We start from the raw sequence: 22,388 nt of genomic DNA on the forward strand, positions 1-22,388 counted from the left end.
ATACTGGTTTGTGATTGTCATTTGCACAGCCTCAATGTCAACATCCAGTATAAATGAAAGTGTTTGGCAACCAAAGTGTCCTTGTGGTGGTTATATGAAACTACAGATATATCATTCAGAAAGAAATCCAAATAGAAAATATTGGAAATGCTATAATAATAAGGTAAAGATACAGAATTATATATTATATTGTGTTATGAAATTAATGGAAAGATCAATGATTTATTAAATATGTGAATATAATGCAGGATGGTAAATATTGTGGAAAGTTTATATGGGATGATGAAGTATATCGTATTTGTGGAAGCATGAACAATATGGAGACAGAAATGTTGATTAACGAAATGGCTAGTTTAAATAATAATGTAAGGAAATTGAATTCCAATATGAAGGGTCTACTTAAAATTTTGACAAAAAAGCAACAGCATCACATGAAAAGCGACTATGACTGAGGATTACTAAGTATCATTATTGTAGCTACAATGTATTCACTTGGTAAAAACATGACTTGTTTAATTCGAAAGTAGGCTAATATATGTCTACATGGAATTCCATTAAAGTTAAACAGCCTACAACTGCATAACACAAAATCTAAAACTTATTATATTTAAACTGTCTACTTTTTGATGAATAACTTCCACCAGCCTTCTGCACAGTATAAAGCATAGACTCACTATCCTCAAATGTGCAACTTAAGAAATACACAGAACTTTCAAATAACTCATATTGAAAAATTATAAAATTTCTCTTTGTGTGTATTTTAACCATTTGTGTCTCCATTGGACACATAGTTTTCAACTTTGATTGCTCATTCACATCAATATAATATGCAACTAACTCATCATGTCTTTGATGATTAACAATTTTATTAAAGCGTACAATAAAGTCCATCAATGAATTTTTGTTTGACATGTACCTTTTAAAAAATGCATGTGAACTTTATGCTCTTTGACTGCTCAACATTCCTGCATTGAAGATATGATTAAAATAAATAGGAACCCAGTTGTTGCGGATTTCATACATTTGGCGCAACCATGCATTATCTTCCACATGAATATTCTTCAACAACTCAACCCAACTAGTTTCAAACTCTTCAACAGTCTCAAGAGTTAAAAATGATATTTTTAAACCAATTATAGTTATCCCGATAAACTATTGTATTCACCTCTGAATTTTTTTTTTTTCTAAATATGCCACATACAGTATCGATGACAAGTTGATAGAAGAACTTGAGCAATGGCCTTAGTATTGCAGGATCTTGATCTGTAATAATCACCTGAGGTGTACCCCTTGGCATTGCATCCAACAATTGATTGAATAACCACATAAAAGATTTGGTTTTTTCACCATTCAACAAAGCACATCCAAAAATGACAGTTTGACCATGATGGTTTACTCCTGCCAGTGGAGCAAATATCATATCGTATTTATTCGTGTTATAATTTGTGTCAAATACTACTACATCACCAAAGAAATTATACGATCTCCTTGCAAAAGGATCTGTCCAGAAGCATCTAACAAGCCTGCTTTCTTCATCAAGTTCATACTTAAAGTAAAGGTTGGGTTTTTTTCTTTCTCAGAAGAAAAAAATTCAATTAACAATTCTACATCATTATCTTTTTTATCATCTCTTACCCTCTGTCCATAGTTTTTTATATCTTGCTCAACACATCCGATATTTTGAAGACCACCAGCTTCTATTTCCATCACCTTTATTTGTTAACACATTGGAATATTTGCTTCTGATAACTATTGGCTTAAAACTCATTTTGCAACTGATACAACTTTATGAGATCTTAATAAATGTATCTTGCTTGGAGTAGCAAGTGCATGGTTACGCTCTTCTACAAATTAACTAACAATCCAATTTGGTCTTGTTTGACTCTTAACCACTATCATCATAACTTTGCAGCCAACTCGAACTGATCCTCAAATCCTTTCACATGATCTTTCAACTATATGCTTTTCTTTCTTTTGATAATGTTCATTCGTCTCTCCTTCCTTAAAACACACAAACTGTTTATATATTAGCTCATTTGTTCCTTTTTTTCTCTTCCTAGTACTCATTCTTGTACTAAATCCACATTCTCTTACATATGCATTGTAAAATTGGAAAGCCTTTTCAACTGTTTGAAATTCTTGTTTAACCTTTGGCTTTCTTTGTTCTACAACTTGTGGAGTGTACAATTGAGTTCCAGTCTCATCTGACATGTTACTGCAAGCAAATTTAGCAAATGTCATTCACATAGCTCTATGTTTATTCAGGTAATACAATGGCAAAAAAAAATCCAAATAACTCAAAGTAACCAAAAAACCATTCTTGTTAAAAATCCAAATAGCTTTTTAAGTAAAATATTTTTGAATACAAAAGGCTACAAATTTTTAAATTATGTTGTTTATCATGCCTAGGAATGCAGATAGTGTGAAAAAGCATGGGCAGAATATTCATGCAAAATCGACGAAAAAGATATGTCAACTTTGCATAGGAAACCCTTATGTTTAGATTATACCAAAAGGTCAAAATAAAAAAAAAGGGAAATAAGCTACAGAAATTGAACTACCTTGTCAAAGAAAATCCAAAGAGTAAATTCTGATGAAATAATCAAAAAAAGGAAAATAAGCTATAGAAATTGACCCAGGATTATATCCATAATCAAATAAGCCACATGCAAAGGTTACCGCATTGAGACCAAAAAAAAAAAAAAAGAAAAAAAAAAAAAGAAAACCTTTGTTTGCAATAGAGGTTCTAGGTGGCCTTTCAAACCAGCCAATTAACATAACATGTTTTCTTCTTTGCTCTTCTGCTTAAAAAATCTGCACCAAGCGACATTACTGGAATGCATAAACATGTATTCTCATGCATAGAGTTGAGCTACAATTATCTAGAAAGCAAGGAAGCAAAGTCATGCTTCTTGCTTTGTTGTGTATTTCCTGAAGATTTTAATATCCCAATCGAAATTCTTGTTGAAAAGATCATTCTTGTTGTTGGATACAGATGGGGAATATCATGTCAAAAGAGCCAAGAACGCATTCAAAATAAGCAAGCAACAAATGCACTAGAAAATAAGCATATATATATATAAAAAAAAAAAAAAAAGAACGAACACATATTACAGATTGAAAAGAAACGGTAGTTGATGGTGCACTCCAAGACAAGTGCATCGGTCATCTCTACAGCAACTCTCTCTCTCTATATGTATATATATATATAAGTGTTTATTAATTGGGGAAGGTGAAAAGTTAGAAATATGTTTTCAACATAAGATAGAAATCTTTTAATGTCTCAATTGATGGAGGTGTCATCTCAATTAATGAATTAATATTAAAAGTCTAATTGGGTAAGTAGCAATTCTTAATATTTGGCACGCCATTAGATGTCCAATATAAGGTAAGAACTAGGTTCTCAACATATCAAAGCTCGTTAATTGAGTAATATACACATTTAAAAAAAAAAGAGTAATTTGTTGTAACGTTCTATATATAATACATATATTGTCAACACTCAAAGAAGGTCCTTTATATCAGGACTAAAATCAGGGCTTGCTTTTTTAACCATTAGTTGACAACAAAAGTTAAGATTTAAAAAGTATATTCTCTAAATAAGATTTTAATATATCACTAAATATATATTTTATCATTTGTTTAATATAATGTAAAAGCTAATAAAGAAAAACTTATTATTAAAAATATTAGATCATCCTATGTGAGCATGATTGTGTGTGTGTATAAAGATATATATATATATATATATATATAGTAATTCTCTTGTCTAGGACACTCTGAAATTCATTAGAGACAACAATTTTCTTTTTAAGAATAAGCGGGTAATTATGTTTATATATATATATATATCATAAAAATATTTCAGATGAATCTCAGACTTATTTTCCAAAATGAGAAAAAAAAAATAGGAATAATATTGCAGCAAATCCTTAAAATATATGAATTGGGGCTTTTTTTCTTTCTTTTTTTTTTTTTTTTTTTGTTGAATGGCTTCCATCGCCCAAGCACCACTGCATCTTCACCGACTTCAACTCCAATACAAGCTTTGCAAAACTTCTTCTTCTTCTATGTGCAATGCAAAATTTCCTTACATGTGATAAAATGTCTTGGTCTGGTTTTTTTTTTTTTTTTTAATAGAGAGGCTATTATTGTTACAGTTCCAAATTATGAAGTATGAAGAGCCATATGTTAAAGTTCCCAAAATCCTGAACTAATTGGTATATTCTCTCTAAGTCACTAGGTTTGAAATTCTTTCATTTTAAGAATCTTCCCTCGTTCAATCTTTTGTTTGACATATAGCCTACATTTTGTGATAAACTCATATGTATGGGCTTGGGCTTTCTAACGCCACTCACAAGTGATTGCTTTCGTAATGAAATTATTATATATTTTGATATCGTACCCTTTCTATTGATTCACAACGCAATAACATTTCCTGGAAAGAAAAGATAAAGGGTTAACTACCTCATGATACCCTAAAGTATGAGCAATATGCAAATTCGGCCTTAAACTTTAGAATTGTTTAAAATAAACCCTAATGTTGTAGAATCTAAAAAAATTGATCCAATCTATCAAATTGTTAATGGCTCTGTTAAAAAAATTTGCACATACTCATCGCGTGACCCGTATGATTAATTTAGCACATAAATCGTAATAAAAGGTGAATAAACAAAAATTTAAATCTTAAAGAAATTGGTATTTAGTTGGCTCACGTGACACCCATCTTGGCTACTATAACTTTTGTCTTTTTACACTGCAGAATGTTTAGAAAAATTATCATAAATATATAAAACCCAACCACCGTAAGTATAAACCAGCAAAGAAAGATTTTCCCTTCTTCAATACCAACAAAATAGAAATTCAAAAATTCCAGATTAGAAAAACATGTCATACATTTGATACAAGAATATTCCATACTGAATTTCATTGTTCAATCCACTACCCTTTATTATAATGTATATCTAAAGTCATTGAATATTCACTAAAATATAAAGATAGAGAGGTAATAGCATCCAAAAATTTACAACAAAATCTAGAAATATTCAAAGATCCATATCAAATTTGGACTAAAATAGAACACCAAACCCATAAACCCATACAGAGAAAAAAAAAATAAAAAACATTAAAAGCACCAAGCATCGTCTCAGAAAGCTAAACCCAGAAAATACAAAGAGAAAAAAAGAATAATAAAATGAACACAGCATTAATTCAGAAAATACATTGTTTGTGAGAGATTGAAGTTGGAAGAAAGTGATGAACGGAGAGAAAGAACCGCGCCGCCAACACCCTGAGCTGCAGCTTGCCAGAGGAGATGGAGAAGTTGGCGCGGCGATACTTGGCCACCATAGATAGAAGTATTTAATTGGTATTTATTAATTAAATTTTTGTGTCACGTGAGTGTCACGTGGGCCACTCCCACTGGGGCTAGGAAGCAAGCCCCACAACCCAAAGCGGCGAAGAACAAATAGAATTTGCTACAAAAGCCGGCTAACGGGGGTATTCCTGCGTACGAGAACATATAAGTGGAGAAGGTAATAGCCGAAATAGGATTCGTTTTGGCTAGAGCGAGGGAAGTATTAAAGTTAAAAGAGGGAAAATGATTATTGGAATTTAATTTTTTTATAATTCAGTTTTTTAAAAATTAATTTTTCTCCTGATTTGTTTGGTAAGTAATAGAAAAGTTGAGATTTATAAGTAATTAAATTTAAAATTGTATAATAAATTAAAGATAAATATGTATTTTAAAAAAATTTTAAAATTAATTTTTTTAGGATTTCAAAATGATACCTATATATATGGGAACAACTTTTCCACATATTTTCCTATACTGGTGGGAATCTAATTCTCTAAACCCACATTTTTACAACTTACAATAAATATCCAAATAAAAAAAAATTATTACTTTTCTAAAAGAATTAGATTTCTACTAACTTTATTTTTATCTAAACATGCTATAAAATTTAAATTTTTGTTTATTCACCTCTTATTATGATTTATCTACTTAATTGCATCATACAGATCATGTGATGAACACGTGCATATTTTTTTAACAGAGCCGTTAACAATTTAACAATTGGATCAATTTTTTTTTTTTTTTAATTTTACAATATTAGGGTTTGTTTTACACAATCCTAAAGTTTAAGGTCCAATTTACACGTTGTTCATATTTCAGAATATCATTAGGTAATTAACCCAAAAATAAATATATGGCTCAATTTTTTATATTGGGTAATTGGTTCTGTTATTAATGGGTGTGAAAGGAAGTTCAACGTAATTTGAGCTTGAGGCCGTTTATTTGCATTAATGAGTAATCCAATCACAGATTCATCTCTATTATTTTGCTAATATTTGTTTATTTTTCAACTCCAATTATAGTCATTGCTGGGTTCCGCGAGGGTGATGCACCAGTCTTGTGCTAACCATTCACATTTTACATCAAGGCTTTGAAGGCGAATGGTGTGGACGGCAGTCTGCGGTGGTAGTCTAAAGATTCAGGTACCTCCACCATTGGTGATGAACTCACAGAGCAGAGCGATTTGTTGTTGGCAATGTCATTTTGGGCCTAATTGTTTTGGTCGAGGAATTGGAGCATGTAGTTGAGGCGCTTAGAGGTGCACTCCATGGAAACTTCGTATTTGGAACCCTTTGCTTTGCTGCTTGAGTTATGAGTACAAATGACACTCAATACCCCTATCGAACCCCTATCCATTTTCACGTGCTTAATGAGTTTAGGGATTCGATTATTATAAAAAGAAAATTAGAGATTTAAATGATATAATTCATATAGTTTAAGAAACTATTGTAATATAATCCACAAAAAAATACTATATATATATATATATATCTTAACATTTTTACAAAATACGCCATAAAATGTGGAAAAGACTTAAAATGTTATTAATTATTTCTAATATCAGTGGTTAAATTGTGGTTATAAATCAAAGTTGTGTTTTCCAAATTATGACTTTTAAGAGGAAATGTTTATAGGTAAGACTAATAAGATGCTTCATAAAATGAGTAACATAGTTAATAAATTGTGTAACCTTATTCATAAAATAAGTAACATTAAAATTAGTATGTTGGGGCCATGGTACTCATTTTATATATAGATTGTATTACTTATTTTATGGAATGGTTTTACTATGCTTTTCCAATAAGTTGTCTAAACTCCTAAAAAGTTTTGCAATCTTTTTAGTCAACTCTACCAACTAATATATAAAAATAAAAAATTTTATATCATCTTATCCGAAAACATATGGCACTTTTCTCATTTTGTTCGTCTAGAGTAAAATTTTTATCACTATTATTATTTTAAGAGGTGGTACTTATGTAACAGTGATAATATGTTATCGGTATCCTTTTTAATCATTACGTGCATTACTTTAATCTAATCATACATTTTTGATGGATAAATTTGATTAAATTAATGTACACAACCTATTTAATATTGTTTGGATAATTATATCTTGTGTTTGTGTGTGGCTAATTTGGCCAGACTTGTTAAAAGAAAAAAATGTATGATTAAACTAAAGTGACACTAAAGTCAAACTAAAATACTAAAAAGGCTGTAGTACAAAAGGTTTATTTTATTTATTTATTTATTTATTTTAATTAATTAATTTATTTATATTGTAGCAAGGTTGTAGTAGAAAGGGGCATGTGCACAACGGCGTCGTACCGCTTGGAGGAGCTATTCATTGGTGGTCTGGAGTAGACCCATCCCGTTTGCGAACTCGACTGCGAAAGAGAACAATGGCGACCGAACAGGAAGAACTAGTGGGCTTTCTTTCTCATCCTTCTCCACAGGTAAGTTTCCCAGCATATCGTAGTCACGTTTGGCTTCTTTGTATAAGTAATTGTAGGATTCCGAACTCATAGAAAGGAAAAAATAATAATAAGAAAACTTGGAAAATTTGTTACTGTTTCAGCTAAAATGGCTGTTTACAAAAGATTTCAAGTTTCTTCCTGGTTTTCCTTGAAATTTTGTCAGTTTTTCCAAGAATTTAATATTAGAATAAATAAAGGTCTCTTTTTTTTTTTTTTTTTTTTCCACCTCAAATTTATAATGGTGAAAATTGAATTATTCATCAAGTCAGTTTCATGTTATTTGCTCATTTTGGGGATTAATATGCTGAATATGGAGCTTGGAGTTATAGTTATTTGATCATATGTGGGTTTAGCATGACAAATTATTTATAAATAATAATTAATTGTTTTGGTTTTAATCTATTGGGGTGGAGCTGAATATGATTAGCTTTCTTATGCATTTGATATGTAGTGTTTTTATTTTTTTGGTTGTTGTTGTTGTGTAGATAGCGAAGGCGGCTGTTGATATTGTTCGGGGATTGACGGGGTCTGATGATGGCTTGCAGTCCCTTGCCAATTATGCCAATATTTTGCTGCCATCGCTTGCTCGGCTCCTAAGTGGCAACAAGGTACTCTTGCAACTCAGTTGACTAGTCTTGTATGCTTGTTCTGCGTTTATTGAATTTAACTTTGAAATATATTTTCCTGAAATTAAGTGTTTCTAATTGGTATAATAATAGAATTCAGCTAATTAGATCCTAAGGAAGTTAAGTCAATTTGCTTCAAATTTCTATTATGCAAAACATTTCCGTTGCAATGAACCTAAATTAGGAGTTACTGGTTATTCTTTACATAGCATTTTCCTTGGTTATAGAGGACAAGGTGGTTCAAGATCACTCTGACTGAACCAATTCCTGGCATCTTAGCTTGTGCTGTGATCGTCTCACCTTGCTAATGGAGGCAAAACAAACTTATTGGGTTAAATAACAGGTTATGATTTGCTTGTCAAGTTCCCAAATTGCATTTGACATCTAGTTTGAAGTCGAGGTCGAAGGAGAAACTGGGGGTGTTCGATGTTGCTTGTTAGGAGTCCAGGAACACACACGATCATTAGCTTTTTTTTTTTTTTTTTTTTGCCCAATCAGTTTAAGGATTTTTTTGGTCACAAAGTAGTTTAGGATTGTTGGCTGTGGTTATATAACGTTTGGGAATTTGTATAGTATACATTTGATATAGGGAACAAAATATTTAAAAAATTGAATTTTTATTGTTCTGATTATTTATTTATTTATTTATTTATTTTTTCTCTTAATATGCAATCCTTTTGATCTCGATTGATTAAAATTGTTATTTGAAACAAATAAATGCAGTTACAAATAAATTCAATAAAAATGAATTCAACTATAATCCATGGTAATTACGGAAGAAGTAAATTGGCACACTTTCCCCTTCTAACATTGAAAATGTATTTTTTTATATGGCATTATGCCTACCATCAGGCATCAGCATTGTGTTAGCATGGAACCTTCGTTCTGATTGCTTTGCAAAAAGAAAGGGGAAAAAAAAAAAATTTAAAAAAGGTATCTCATATAATGGTTTCTGTGTGGCCCTAACTATTTCTGTTGCTTTTATCTAATGTCTGCTGATGTTTGTGGATTAACATTGTTAGGAGGTTTCAGAACCGGCAGCAGAAGCGCTTGTCAATCTTTCACAGAATTCAGATTTGGCAGCAAAGATGATCGAAATGGGAATGATTAAAACAGCCATGGATGTTTTATATAAGCCGGAGTCTAGCTTTAATAGATTGTTGGTTATGCTCCTAGTGAATCTCACACAGTTGGATGCCGGTATTACTTCCTTGCTTCAGGTGTGTCTCTCCATATCATAGTGTTGTCCATGGGAAAAAAAGAGAAACATAGGCTAGAGTTTGCTAATTTAATTTTTCTTTTTTCTTATTTACTGTTTATTTTTAAAAGTTCTCCTATGCCTCATGGCTTGGAAACAACATTGACTTACTGTGACAATTCTGCATACTTTTTAGAGTGCAGATGAGAAGATGCAGGGCCTCTATATTATGAAACTAGTTAGATCATTTTGCAGATCTCCTAGTGAAACTGGAGGTATGTTTTACCTCGAAACTTGAATATGCTTCAGTACACATGTTTCTTGTCATTTATAGTTTGCGATGGTGCACATTAGCATTTTTAGTCAGTATTGGTCTAACATTTTAATTTTCCCGTTATCAGAGGATCCATTTGAACATGTTGGTTCCATACTTGTAAATATATCAAAGCAGCAAGCAGGAAGAAAACTTTTGCTGGATCCTAAGCGAGGGCTTTTAAAGCAGATTCTCAGACAGTTTGACTCAACCAGTTCACTGAGAAGGAAAGGGGTATGTTCAATAATTACCTCACTGTAGACTCTTCTTGAGGATTCTTCAAAAAATAGTAACCAAAAAATGAATTGCTTGTATTTTGCAAAGTAATGCTAAGGATGTATTGAGCACATGAAAACCGAATTGTGTCATTCAGTATAACTTGAGTGTTTTACTAACTATAGGTCCATTAAGTCTGAGACTTTTGGATCCTATCCAAGATATTTTCTGTTTTGCATCAAAGCTAATGTATATTTACGGTGAATAACGTTAATACTGGCTATTAATTTTTATTATATCATTTAACTCCTGCCAAGTTGTGGTATTATCAGAAACAAAGCAATAAGGTCTTGATTTGGATCCTTTCTGAATTGATGCATGACAATTAGACATTAACATACTTGGTCATTAGTAAGTGTGCTGTTTTACAAATTATTTGCTTTTGGCCTGTGATGGTTTTGTTTTTAATAGGTATATGTAATAGACTTGAAAGTTAGACAATCATGACTTGGTTTGGCTTGTTAAAAGCCTAGAATAATAAGCTGAAATATTTCTTAATGTTATAAGAACAAATGTTTTATCTAACTTTTTAAGAAATATTATTATCAAAAAAACCTTTAAGAAATATTTGTTAGTGTATAATATGATGTTGTCTTGTGTGAGCACGTATTGAATGTTGAATTGGTAAATAGTGTGTTTAGTTAGGCTTTGTGCTGTAGTTTAAGTTTTACCAACCAATCACATATAATAAGAGCTCGGCAGCTTTCGAGGTTCAGCAGCCAAACCATACAACTTCAACCGAACCAAGCTTAGATGGTCCAGTAGTCTACTCAGTTAGTATGATGCTCGTTTCTTTCAGGTTTCTGGAACTATTCGCAACTGTTGTTTTGAAGCTGAGAGTCAGCTGCAAAATTTGCTTTTGATATCAGAATTCCTTTGGCCTGCTCTACTTTTGCCAGTTGCTGGCAACAAGGTTACGTTTCTAACTTGCTGAAGACTGCTGCATTATATAATTGGTTTAGCATGTTTTATCCTTAATTGGAAGTATATATGTTCCTTTTTTTTTTTATCTTATTATTCAAAATTTTAGTGCTGAAATTAAGGCCTCCATTTGCATACTTCCATTTACATTTTCATTGAATCAGTATAGAAGAGTCTTTATTGTTTGCTTTAGAATGAAAATGACCGTACACAAAAGTTGCATCTTCACTGGAAGAAATTCATGTTTTTAATTGTTAATTTAATATTCGTAATATTGGAAAGAATAATGAGAGATTCATGTTTCTAATATATTTTTAATTAAAAATTACATTTATTGTATTATGAAAGTAGTATTCCATTCTAAATTTATGATAGCTATGCTGTAATATATTTTTATGAAATTGTTTAAATGTTTTCTTTTAATATTGTGTGTAGTATTTTATTTTCATTCTTTTAATTATTTGTATGCTTAGAGATTACAGCTCCCTTTTTTCTCTTTTTGCATAATTCGATTACACTTTTTCAACTCTACCTTTTTTCTCCTTCTCATTGAATGGTTAACTTACTCAGGTTTATAATGAACAAGACACATCGAAAATGCCACTTGAACTTGGGTGTGCACTCTCAATTGAGCGTGAGCCAGTTGATGATCCCGAAATTCGTATTCAAGCATTGGAGGCAATATATATGATCTCATTACAGGTATAATAAGGAACAAAACTCTTGCATGCCATTAAATATTTTATAATTTAATGAAGTGGCGGAATCTTATGCTACCTTTTATATTTTTTTAACACAGGAAAAGGAGTAAATGATGTTGGATGCAATGCTATCAAGTTGATCACCTTTTTAAAATGCATTTTTTGATAAATAATTCATAAGTAAATTAGAACTAGAGTATTTGTGGCAAACCTATGCAAGCATATCTATGATTTTTGAGTCTTATGGCTTTAGCCTTCCTTACTGGCTGTCATAATTCCTTTATCTTCTGCTTTTAGTTTCAGTTGCCTTTAATAGCTATCCTTGCTTTGATTTGCCATTAGGATAAGAAATATTAGGACTGACCTTATGACTTGTTAGTTCCTTTTTCCTAGCCATCTTGCCTTTTACTAGCAGGCTACTACTACACTCTGTTGACAAGTGAAAAACAACTTAAAAGGCCAATATCATAAAAAATAACGGAGTTTTAAAGGGAGATTAATTGTTTTGTGCTTCATATATTAGTCTGTCTTATATGTTATGGCTGCTTCATGTTGACAATGTCACATCTTGCTTCTACCCTTTTGCAGGAGGCCGGTCGAAGAGCCTTTTGGTCAGTCAATGGACCAAGGATAGTACAAGTTGGGTATGAAGATGAGGACAATCCAAGAGTGATGGAAGCATATGAGCAGCTTGGTTCCTTGGTAAAAAAATCTTCTCCTTCAATCAAATTCTTTTATTTGTGCCTTTTAAATGTTTGATTACTAATGCCATTCCGTTTACTGTTTATCAGTTGGTAAATAGCAGTGGGACGGAGGAACTGCCCACAGAGACATCAAAGTAACAGAAAGAGTAGCAATCTTTCTTCATATTCATTTAATTAAAACCCAATTGTTATTCCATAAGTGCTCAACACTGATTACGAAGGTCGCCAAAAGCTTGACTGCTTTTGGTAATTTTTTTGAATGCGTCTGTTATGGCTTTTACCTGTAGCCCTGTTAGAATACACTTTCTACGTTTTTTGCCATCTTGTTGTTTAGGGATTGAAGATTTTCAAACCATATTTAAACACAAATGACTATACTTGAACTAAGAAAGCGAGAAGGGAAAAAGACCTTTTTTTTAGTTTTTTATTTTTTTGGTGAACTTTGTGATTTATGTAAATTTTGTGCTTAGTTTGACTTGGAAACTTTAACCAGGCAAGAAATTTGCATATAGATTGAATTCCTTCACAATTTAAGCTGTGATTGGATCCAACAAGAAATTGAAAGAAAGGTAATCAATAAATTATTGGATATATATCCACCATCCACGCCTCGGACTTTTATATGAAATTTTTTTTTTTTATCACTCTCCGGTAAGGAGACTCTAAAGTAGACTTTGTCAGTGTATTTGTTTGTTCAAATTGTGGGCATCTCATATATTTTTATTTTGCTACATGTTTGACTTTATAAATATCACTTGATGATGGGGTTTACTCTTTGTTAGGAATTTCGAAACAAAGAGAAAATCAAATTACAATGAAATTCGGATAATATTTATATATCTAGATGTATATCCTTTTTGAAAATTAACGAATACCTTTTCTTTTGATTTTTGATTTTTGATTTTCCAATTCTATAGTTCAATACTTTTTGGAAAATAATAATAATAATAATAATAAAAACGACATCTTATTATTTTTGGTAGGAATTCTTTTTAGTTATAAAGCGGAAAAATGGAAAAAAATAAAAAGAAAAAGAAAAATCATAAAATCGCAATTAGCACTTACATCAACAATTTGGCCGCCAACGGGAATTATTTTCCCTTTCGTTTGGGCGCCAAAACAGACCCGGGAAATGCTAGAGCTGGTTAGCGCGCGACAATTTCGAAAGGGAAAAAAAGAAAAAAAAAAAAATGAGAAAAAGACCAATTCTCCATGGTTCCCGCCCATTCAATGCTGTTTATCTTCTTCCTCTCCTCATGCATATATGCATTTGCCCAAATGCGGATCCTCCTTTTCGACCCACTAACCTAAACCCTCTGAGACAGTAAACCCTCCAGACCCGTTATCAGCATAAATGGACATCTCCGCCATAGCCAGGAAGCTTGGGTTCTCAGACTCCAAGAACCTGATTCGAAAAGCCGCCGAGCTCCGTCGCCTTTGTGATGTCCAGTTCGACTCTTCCGTTATTGGTGTCGTAAGTTTGATTTCCAACCAAAAACATAAATAAATCAATAAATCTAAGAAAAGGGTATTTTTTGATATCAGAAATGGTGATGGTGAAATTGTTTGTAATTTGTAGGGTGAGGTTTGCAAAGCTGTAATGTGCTTAGAAATCGCCGCCACTAGGTAACTAACTAACCCTTTTGAATAATTGATCTGTGTGTTACCATTTTTTTTATCATTGGTTTTTATGATTTTGATTATTGGCTTGAAATAATTTGTAGATTGGGGATTGTGTTCGATCGGCCAAATGCAATAAGGTTGAGTGGAATGTCCGAAAAGGCTTATACGAGATCTTACAATTCATTGCAGAATGGGATTGGAGTCAAGTGGGTTACTTTATTTCTGATAGTTTGTTGTCAACCTTTCTTTTTTATTTATTTTTTATTTTATAAATGTTTGGTGGGATTCTGTATATGATAACAATGAATTTGGTGGTGCAGGAACAAGCTGGATATTAGAGAATTGGCAATTCAATTTGGGTGTGTAAGAATCATTCCGTTTGTGAAGAAGGGTTTGTCTTTGTAAGATTCATTTCCTTTTTGAACAATGCAATCCTTTTAGTTCAAAACAAAACTAGGAAATATCTATAAGAGATGTTCGATAAAATGTTTCTAAACACAAATTTTGTTATTTTGACATGTGCTGTTATCGAATTTCATCTGATAATGAATGAACAGACAGTTTAAACACAAAAAATAGAACTAGATTAATTGTAAGTTTGGTAAGTTAAGTGTTGATAGTCAATCCAGTTCTAAATGTGGCTGCTCGTACACATTTTTACTTTCAGCTATAAGGATCGCTTTCTAGCATCTTTGCCACCTTCTCGGCGTGCAAGCGCAGATTTCACCCGGCCTGTGTTTACTGCTGTAGCATTCTATTTGTGTGCGAAAAAGCACAAGGTATCCCATCAATCTCTAGCTCTCTCTATCTCTCATTAAATTCTAGGAAGGAGAAATGAATCTCTTAAATTATTCCTAATTACAAATGTAATATAATGCTTGTTTTTCAGCTGAAGGTAGACAAGCTTAAGTTGATTGAACTTTGTGGTGCCTCTGAATCTGAGTTCTCTTCAGTAAGAATGTCTTTCCTACAATTGTACAATTCATTGCTCTATCTGACTAGGTTTTCTTCTTACTTTTAGTGTGTTAAATTATTTGTAAATTGTTCTTTCAGGTTTCTACCTCCATGAAGGACTTGTGCTTTGATATTTATGGGACAACAAAGGAGAAAAAAGATCCTAAGGATGTGAAGGTGAACCGAGGTAGGTGTCACTGCTGTTTCTGTGTTGTAACTCTACCTTTGATAGTGTGGTTTATACAAGAGCTGTATTGTTTTGACTGGATTTTGTTAAACTACTATTTGAGCAATTTCATCATTACACTCTACTCTTCATGCAGAGCTGCTAGATGTCTTACCAGAAAAAAGGAAAATTGAGGATGGTGGCTATTTTTCTGATGAAGGAGAGGAGGTAATCTTATTCTCTTAGTGTTGTGTTATTTGAAGGCATTGATTGTTTGCTTATAAATTGTATTGATGTTGAAGACATGCCAGTTGAATCTATTCTAGCTCAAATAATGTATTGTTGTCTCTGATGTCGTATTTGGTATGAATCTTGGTACCGCATTTGACAAAACTCTATTGCTTCTTCATTTTTGCATGGTGTCTAGTAGTACACGTTGTAATGCTGATTTTGGATCCTGATAGGAACATGTTCTGGAACTTCTGTTTACTGATCTTATTTGTCAATTGCATTGTCCGTAGGTTGTATTGTCTACCCAATCAATATTCAGAGGTCATTGAAGTCTATGGAAGAGGCCATATGGCGAGGAACATAAACTCTCCATATCTTTGGTCTCTTTGCCTAACCTGCTGCATTGATAATACACCTAAGAATAAAAATAAATTCCCGTTGTAGTGGCTTTTATAGTGAATTTAGGAGGAACAGTCTTCTGCGGGGAATGTTAGCTGTTTGTTCTAAAAATTTTGTATTGATTTCATTCCCTACTGGTTATTTGTTATCCGAAGCATGGCAAGTGTCTGAACCATTTGAAAACGAATCCAGTCAAGTGCTTTCTTTTATTGGCTAACTCTGCAATTTCAATTCCATTGTCAATTGATCTTGGAGTGATTTTCTATTCTGTAGATAGGGTCACCAAGTACTATGAAGTTGTATAATTGTGATTGAAAAATGATTCTTTTCACATGTTAAACAAAAGTTAAAATTAAAAAAATTCAAATTGAACAAATAGGATCTGAAAATAAATTTATGTCTCCAAATAAAACTCTGATTTCATAACCAAAATAGTATTTGCCTGCCAATCATAATGTTCAATCATCTATATTTACATGATAATTTTGCATTTAATATATGCCTGAGTAGACCAAGAATTTGTATTAACTTGTTCAAATTCTTCCCCAGTGCCACAGCTCTCATTTTCTTCCTTCCCAATGTTTTCCTATCACATGTTGTACTTGCTTTCTGTTTGCATGGTTTATATTATATTCTACTTGTACTTGACTGTTAATTAATGCTTCTTTCTCTATCAAGATATAACTGTGATGCACTTGCAGCTTTCAAGTTACAAGCGGCATAAAAAAATGGAGAAGCACACATACGAGGAGTGGAAAAACTCTGTCATTGAATCTAACAACCAAATCAAAGAAAAAGGTTTTGAAGGCATTCATTTATTCTTCTTTTCATGCTAAGAAATTGAACATTGAAAATTTAAGTGGTTAAATCTAATCTACATTTATTCGTCATTTCCAGCTCCTTGCAAGCGGACCAGGCAGACTTGCCTCAACTTTTTGAAGGAAGTGCCAGAGACCCAGGAGTTGAAGGCTACATAAGAGACATGCAGGCCTTCTTTTGTTGTGGACAGAAGTTGACAGAAGTTAGAAGAAAAGGAGTATAACATTATATACTTTGACTAGTTGCCCCAAAAGTGTTGGGTTGATTTATTTATTAATCACCGCATGTATGTGACTTCATGAAAATCTCTTAATCGCTACATTCCATGCTTCTGAAATTGTAAAGGATTGCAAACTATTGTGTCCAACTGTCCATATCCTTTAGTCTATAATATAAATGAGAAGAGCCAAAGGATTTTGTCATATTTTATTATTTATAATGGTTCAAAAATGATCAGTTTTTTTGCGTTTTATTTTATTTTGTATTCTTCAATTTGTATGTCTTTTGGAAATTTAAAGAAATTTAAGGGTTGTTAATGTCTTTTAAAGTATCTACCAACTTTTGTATGGGAAGTTGAATCTTTCCTCTCCTGTGCATTCGGATGTGCTTCAAGGTCTCTTGGGTCATCTGGTGAGTGTATATTATATTTTATTTTTTCTTTCTTTCCTTATTTATTCTTCCTTCCTCCTCAACAATCCTCCGTGGTCTCTCTCTCTCTAATGGGCTTTCCATTTCCCACCAAAATCTATATTCTCTTCCTGTATGTTCATGTATAGATTGGGTTTTTTTCTGCCTTTTAATTTGGACCAAGTTTATTTATCTGTTTCAATTTTAGAAAAAATAAGATTAGAATTTGTATTTTATTTGTTTGTTATTGGAAGCCGTGGAAACCTTTTTGTTAGTTCTGGAATTTAGTATTGTTTCAATGTAGTAATTAACTTGGAATCTATTGATCATATTTGATAAGCTTGGTGAAATTGTTAAAGAATTTTGGGTTATGATTTATCTTATTTATAAATGTAGAGACAATGAAACCCCAAATAGGGTGATCAAGGTTTTCCATGTGTTGTGTGGAAATAAATTATCCTGTTTCTTTAGCCTACTTTTTTCTTTTTTCTTTTTTTTTTTTCCAAAGAAAATGTCCGTTACCCAAAAAAAAAAAATAAATTCTAATATGTGCTTGCATATATGGAATTTGATTCATTCACATAAAAATTAATATATGTATTTGTTTGTTGCGCTTATTTTCAATATTTAACATACCAACACATGTATTCTGCCCATTCTGCGGATATTCAATCTTTTATAATCCGGAATAATAGAACAAGTAAAAAAGAAGAAGAAAGGTGTAAAAACAGGTGAAAATGATAGGATTTATGGCACCACCAGCGGAATCAATAGGTGGGTCTGCGTTTTGGAACCTGAGCCAGTGGTTCTATAATTGTAGTTGCATTTATGGTATGGAACCAGTGTAGTATTTCTTAGCTGTTGAGTAAAAGGATCCTGACTAGACTGGTTCATGGAGAGAGGGAGAGAGAGAGAAAGAGAGAAACAAAAAAAAAAAAAAAAAAAGAAATCGAAAAGAAAAGAAAGAGTGGGAGAAAGTAAGAGAGAAAGAGAGTAATGTAATGTGTGATTTGTTATGGAGGCTATGTTTTTTGAAATATCAGTTTTAGTCATTCCCCTTCTCTATAGTTTCCAAACTCTCCCACGAAGCCCATGTTTGTTCTAATTTATATTATTCAAAGTAGTTTCAATTTCCTTTTAATCTTCTTGGTTGGGTTATATTATTCAAAGAAGGTCAAGCCTTTTTAGCTTTATGTTATATTTTTGTTTTATCTTTAATTTTTGTTGGATATTAGAAGTTTATTATTTAAAAAAAAATTAGCAAGTGTAGTTTTTTTATTTTTTATAATTATATTCTTTGCTAATGTTTCTCTATAATTTTTTTTTTTCTTTAAGGTGTTAACTCTCCTACATCTTACATTTGGCCTCACTTTTGTTTGTTAACAAGGTTGGGAAGTTCAGGTATATATATATATATATATATATATATATATATATATAAATATATATGTTATTATTTGATTTTTTTAACCTAAAAAAGAGTGTAGATTTTGGCTCTTTTGTTCCTTAGAAATTTGATTTGCTGTCTTGTTTTATCTTTAATATGTGTTGGATATTAGAAGTTTATCTTAAAAAAAAAAAAATTAGCAAGTGTAGTTTTTTTTTTTTATTATAAGTATATACTTTGCTAATGTTTTTTTGTAATTTTTTTTTTTTAGGTGTTAACTCTGCAACATCTTACATTTGGCCTCACTTTTGTTTATTAACAAGTGTGGCAAGTTCAGGTATTTATATTTATATATAGACTAAGGATTTGATTTTTTAACCTAAAAAAGAGTGTAGATTTTGGCTCTTTTGTTCTTTAGAAATTTGATTTGCTGTCTTGTTTTATCTTTAATATGTGTTGGATATTAGAAGTTTATTTAAAAAAAAAAAATTAGCAAGTGTAGTTTTTATTTATTTATTTATTTTTTTTATAAGTATATACTTTGCTAATGTTTCTTTTTAATTTTTTTTTTTTTGGCGTTAACTCTGCTGCATCTTACATTTGGCCTCACTTTTGTTTGTTAAGAAGTTTGGCAAGTTCAGGTATTTATATTTATATATAGACTAAGGATTTGATTTTTTAACCTAAAAAAGAGTGTAGATTTTGGCTCTTTTGTCCCTTAGAAATTTGATTTGCTGTCTTGTTTTATCTTTAATATGTGTTGGATATTAGAAGTTTATTTAAAAAAAAAAAAATTAGCAAGTGCAGTTTTTTTTTTTATTATAAGTATATACTTTGCTAATGTTTCTTTGTAACTTTTTTTTTTTTTTTTAGGTGTTGACTATGCAACATCTTACATTTGGCCTCACTTTTGTTTGTTAAGAAGTTTGGCAAGTTCAGGTATTTATACATTTGGCCTCACTTTTTAGGGGTTTTTTTTTTTAAATAAAAAATTAGCAAGTGTGGTTTTCTTTAAATAAAAAATAGAAGTTTTTTTTTCTTTGCTGATGTCTTTGTAAACATTTTGTTTTTTAGGTGTTCGTTGTTGCTATAGCTTAAATTTGGCCTCATTTTTGTTTATTAGAGAGTTTGGTAAGCTTGTATATATTTTCAGTTCTAATTTATCATTGATAGGTGAGAGTATGGAAAAACAAAAACAAGATCAACAAAAATATGATAGTATGTCAAATGCTAAAAGAGAAGAAAAAAATAAAAAACGAAGAGAGAAAAGGCTATTACGTAATGAATTACTAAACATAAATGTTAGATGAGACCGTTTATTTTTGAAAACTTCATTTGTTGAATGTCACAGTAATAACATTGGAAATACATCTGAAGCAATGATAGGTGTTGATGAACGAAGAAGAAAAGAAGATAATTTAGGAATAGAAAATACCTATTCTAAAAAGAGCAAGACAAATGGTATGCATATAAAAGATAATGATAATTTAGTAATAGTTAATAAGAAGGAAGAACAATTAAGAAAAAGAAGAGAAAGATATGCAAAAAAATCGAAAGGGAAAAAAAAACTAATTAATAAGCAACAAACCAAAGAAGGAAATGCACATAATGAAGTGTTAAAAATTATATATTTATATATTTGAAATCATGCTTTTGAACATATATGATTGTTTTGTTTTTTTAGTAATCTTAAGTTTGGTAATATATTGACTTTGATCAATCATTAAAGCGAGTGTCTACCACTCCTAACTGTTAACTGTCAAAAATTGATTTTTTATTTTAAAAAGCAATGCAATTCATATATATGGGGTGGACAGACATTGTGACAAAAGCATTGACTATTGTGATGGTTTTGGGCATAAAATATTGAAATGTATTATTTATTGGTTATCATCACTTTAGAATTATTTGGGGGAAAAATAAAGGGAGTTAAACTTTCAGTACGACCACCTCTGCTCAATCAATTGTGACCTCACATCTCTTGGATGATTAGCAACTAGGAATTGATCGGCAATACGATGAAGCATTACACTTTTACTGCTTTTTTGTTCTAAATTATGCATAAGCCTTTTACATATTGCTCTGTCAGTAATATAAATTTAGGTTCCTTGCAACTTAGTTTGACTGTTAACTGCTCAGATAGTGGAATTATTTTGGTCTGAATTTTAATTCTAATTACTTTGGATTTATCTTAATGAGTTACTATCTTTCTCATGCATTTTTCTTTTAATGTTCTTTACAATGTTCGCAATCAATGTGATAAATTGACATTTTATAAATGGAAATCGTGTAGTTAATGTCAATATGGAATTTTAAACTGTGGCAAGGCTGGAAGCTTTGTGTTAAAAAGGATATCTCCAAAGTAGGTTTGATGTTTCCATTCAAGACTCATTATTAACTTTTAGTTACCTGGAAATTTTTTTTCATGAAATCAGTAGCAGGTAGGATATTTAAGCCTTTTTGTGATTTTCTAGGCACTACATGTGGGATATTGAAGCGTTTTTGTGATTTTCTAGACACTACACTAAGGCTAAGATGCTAGATGCAAGGGCATTGTACGTACACACAGATACACATGCACACACTTGGCCACCAACATGCTCTATTGTGTATGTATCACGCTTCTCTACATGTTGAACACTACAACATCTGTTGTCATGCATAATTATCTGGTAATTTATGATAACATTCGTTTTAAGTGAGAGGTAGTTTCTGACTTTTGAAATATTTTAATTGTCTGACACCTGTTACTTAATGTGACAAGGACAATATAAGAAGTATATTGAGTTTCATTTTCACTGTTGTTTTGATAATTTAGGAACAAAGCTAATTATCATTTTTTTTACTATATTAAAATTTTTAAATTTGAAAAATAAAAATATAATAATAATAAAAGAAGGATAGCTGACTGCTGATTTTTGACTTGAGATTTTTCAGAATTGCCAAATTCAAATGGTTTCTTCATTATTGAAGCAAATGGTGAGTTAAACCAGCAAAGTATATCGGTACATTATAAATATGTTTCGGTATAATGGTTTTAGCAATTTGAAAATTGAGAACACTTCTCCTCTCTACCCCACCATAAATGAAGAAACAAGCTGAAAATATTGGTGGCAAGTATCTATATATGTAGGATATCCCTGGTTAGGAAATGGCTCTGTACAATAGTCTTATGTTTTCCAATGTGTGTTGGTTTGGATGCAATTATGCATAAGGGATATGTTTGTTTATAGTTATGTAGTAGCATTTTTGAATTATATTAAAGAATGTTTTCAAGCGTTTTCCTAGGGTTTAGGGTGTCTTTTTTTGCTTAATTTTGCCACAAATATCTTAATTATGATGCTTAATTTTCATGCAATCTGATAGTTTCTCTCCCTTTTCTTTTGCTCCTTAGTTCTCAAGATTGGAAAGCAAGGTTAAATATACCCCCTCCTAATACCTGCTTTGAAAGAAAGGTATGTTTTCTATGCTTTCGTTATATTGTCTACATTCTCCATGCTTCTTCGAACCTATATCAAGGGAAGCTAATTTCAGGTTTTATGTCTTAAATTTCTATATTTGAGTTGATTCTATCATATCATTTAGTATCGTTCACCAGTATGGTCAAAGCATG

At 31.4% G+C, this 22,388-nt stretch overlaps 2 protein-coding genes across 3 annotated transcripts; both read left to right on the forward strand.

Moving 5' to 3' along the window:
• Window positions 1-7,648: 7,648 nt before the first annotated feature.
• Window positions 7,649-13,171, forward strand: LOC107428987 (uncharacterized). Its single transcript, XM_016039596.4, has 9 exons — window positions 7,649-7,809; window positions 8,316-8,438; window positions 9,479-9,676; window positions 9,851-9,929; window positions 10,056-10,201; window positions 11,043-11,156; window positions 11,735-11,866; window positions 12,454-12,567; window positions 12,657-13,171. The coding sequence occupies exons 1-9, from the start codon at window positions 7,756-7,758 to the stop codon at window positions 12,705-12,707; spliced, it is 1,011 nt and encodes a 336-aa protein (XP_015895082.3). The 5' UTR covers window positions 7,649-7,755; the 3' UTR covers window positions 12,708-13,171.
• A 405-nt stretch (window positions 13,172-13,576) lies between these two features.
• Window positions 13,577-17,158, forward strand: LOC107428994 (origin of replication complex subunit 6). 2 transcript variants are annotated; one of them, XM_016039605.4, is made up of 10 exons: window positions 13,585-14,043; window positions 14,149-14,195; window positions 14,294-14,398; window positions 14,513-14,593; window positions 14,860-14,971; window positions 15,082-15,144; window positions 15,246-15,333; window positions 15,470-15,540; window positions 16,644-16,740; window positions 16,840-17,158. In XM_016039605.4, the coding sequence occupies exons 1-10, from the start codon at window positions 13,924-13,926 to the stop codon at window positions 16,917-16,919; spliced, it is 864 nt and encodes a 287-aa protein (XP_015895091.2). In that variant the 5' UTR covers window positions 13,585-13,923; the 3' UTR covers window positions 16,920-17,158. The 2 variants fall into 2 exon arrangements, with proteins under 2 accessions (XP_015895092.1, XP_015895091.2); XM_016039606.4 differs by lacking the exons at window positions 16,644-16,740; window positions 16,840-17,158 and adding an exon at window positions 15,834-16,621 and having other exon boundaries at window positions 13,577-14,043.
• Window positions 17,159-22,388: the final 5,230 nt, after the last annotated feature.

Source organism: Ziziphus jujuba, chromosome 12 (genome assembly GCF_031755915.1).
Source record: "Ziziphus jujuba cultivar Dongzao chromosome 12, ASM3175591v1".
Taxonomy (NCBI): domain Eukaryota; kingdom Viridiplantae; phylum Streptophyta; class Magnoliopsida; order Rosales; family Rhamnaceae; genus Ziziphus; species Ziziphus jujuba.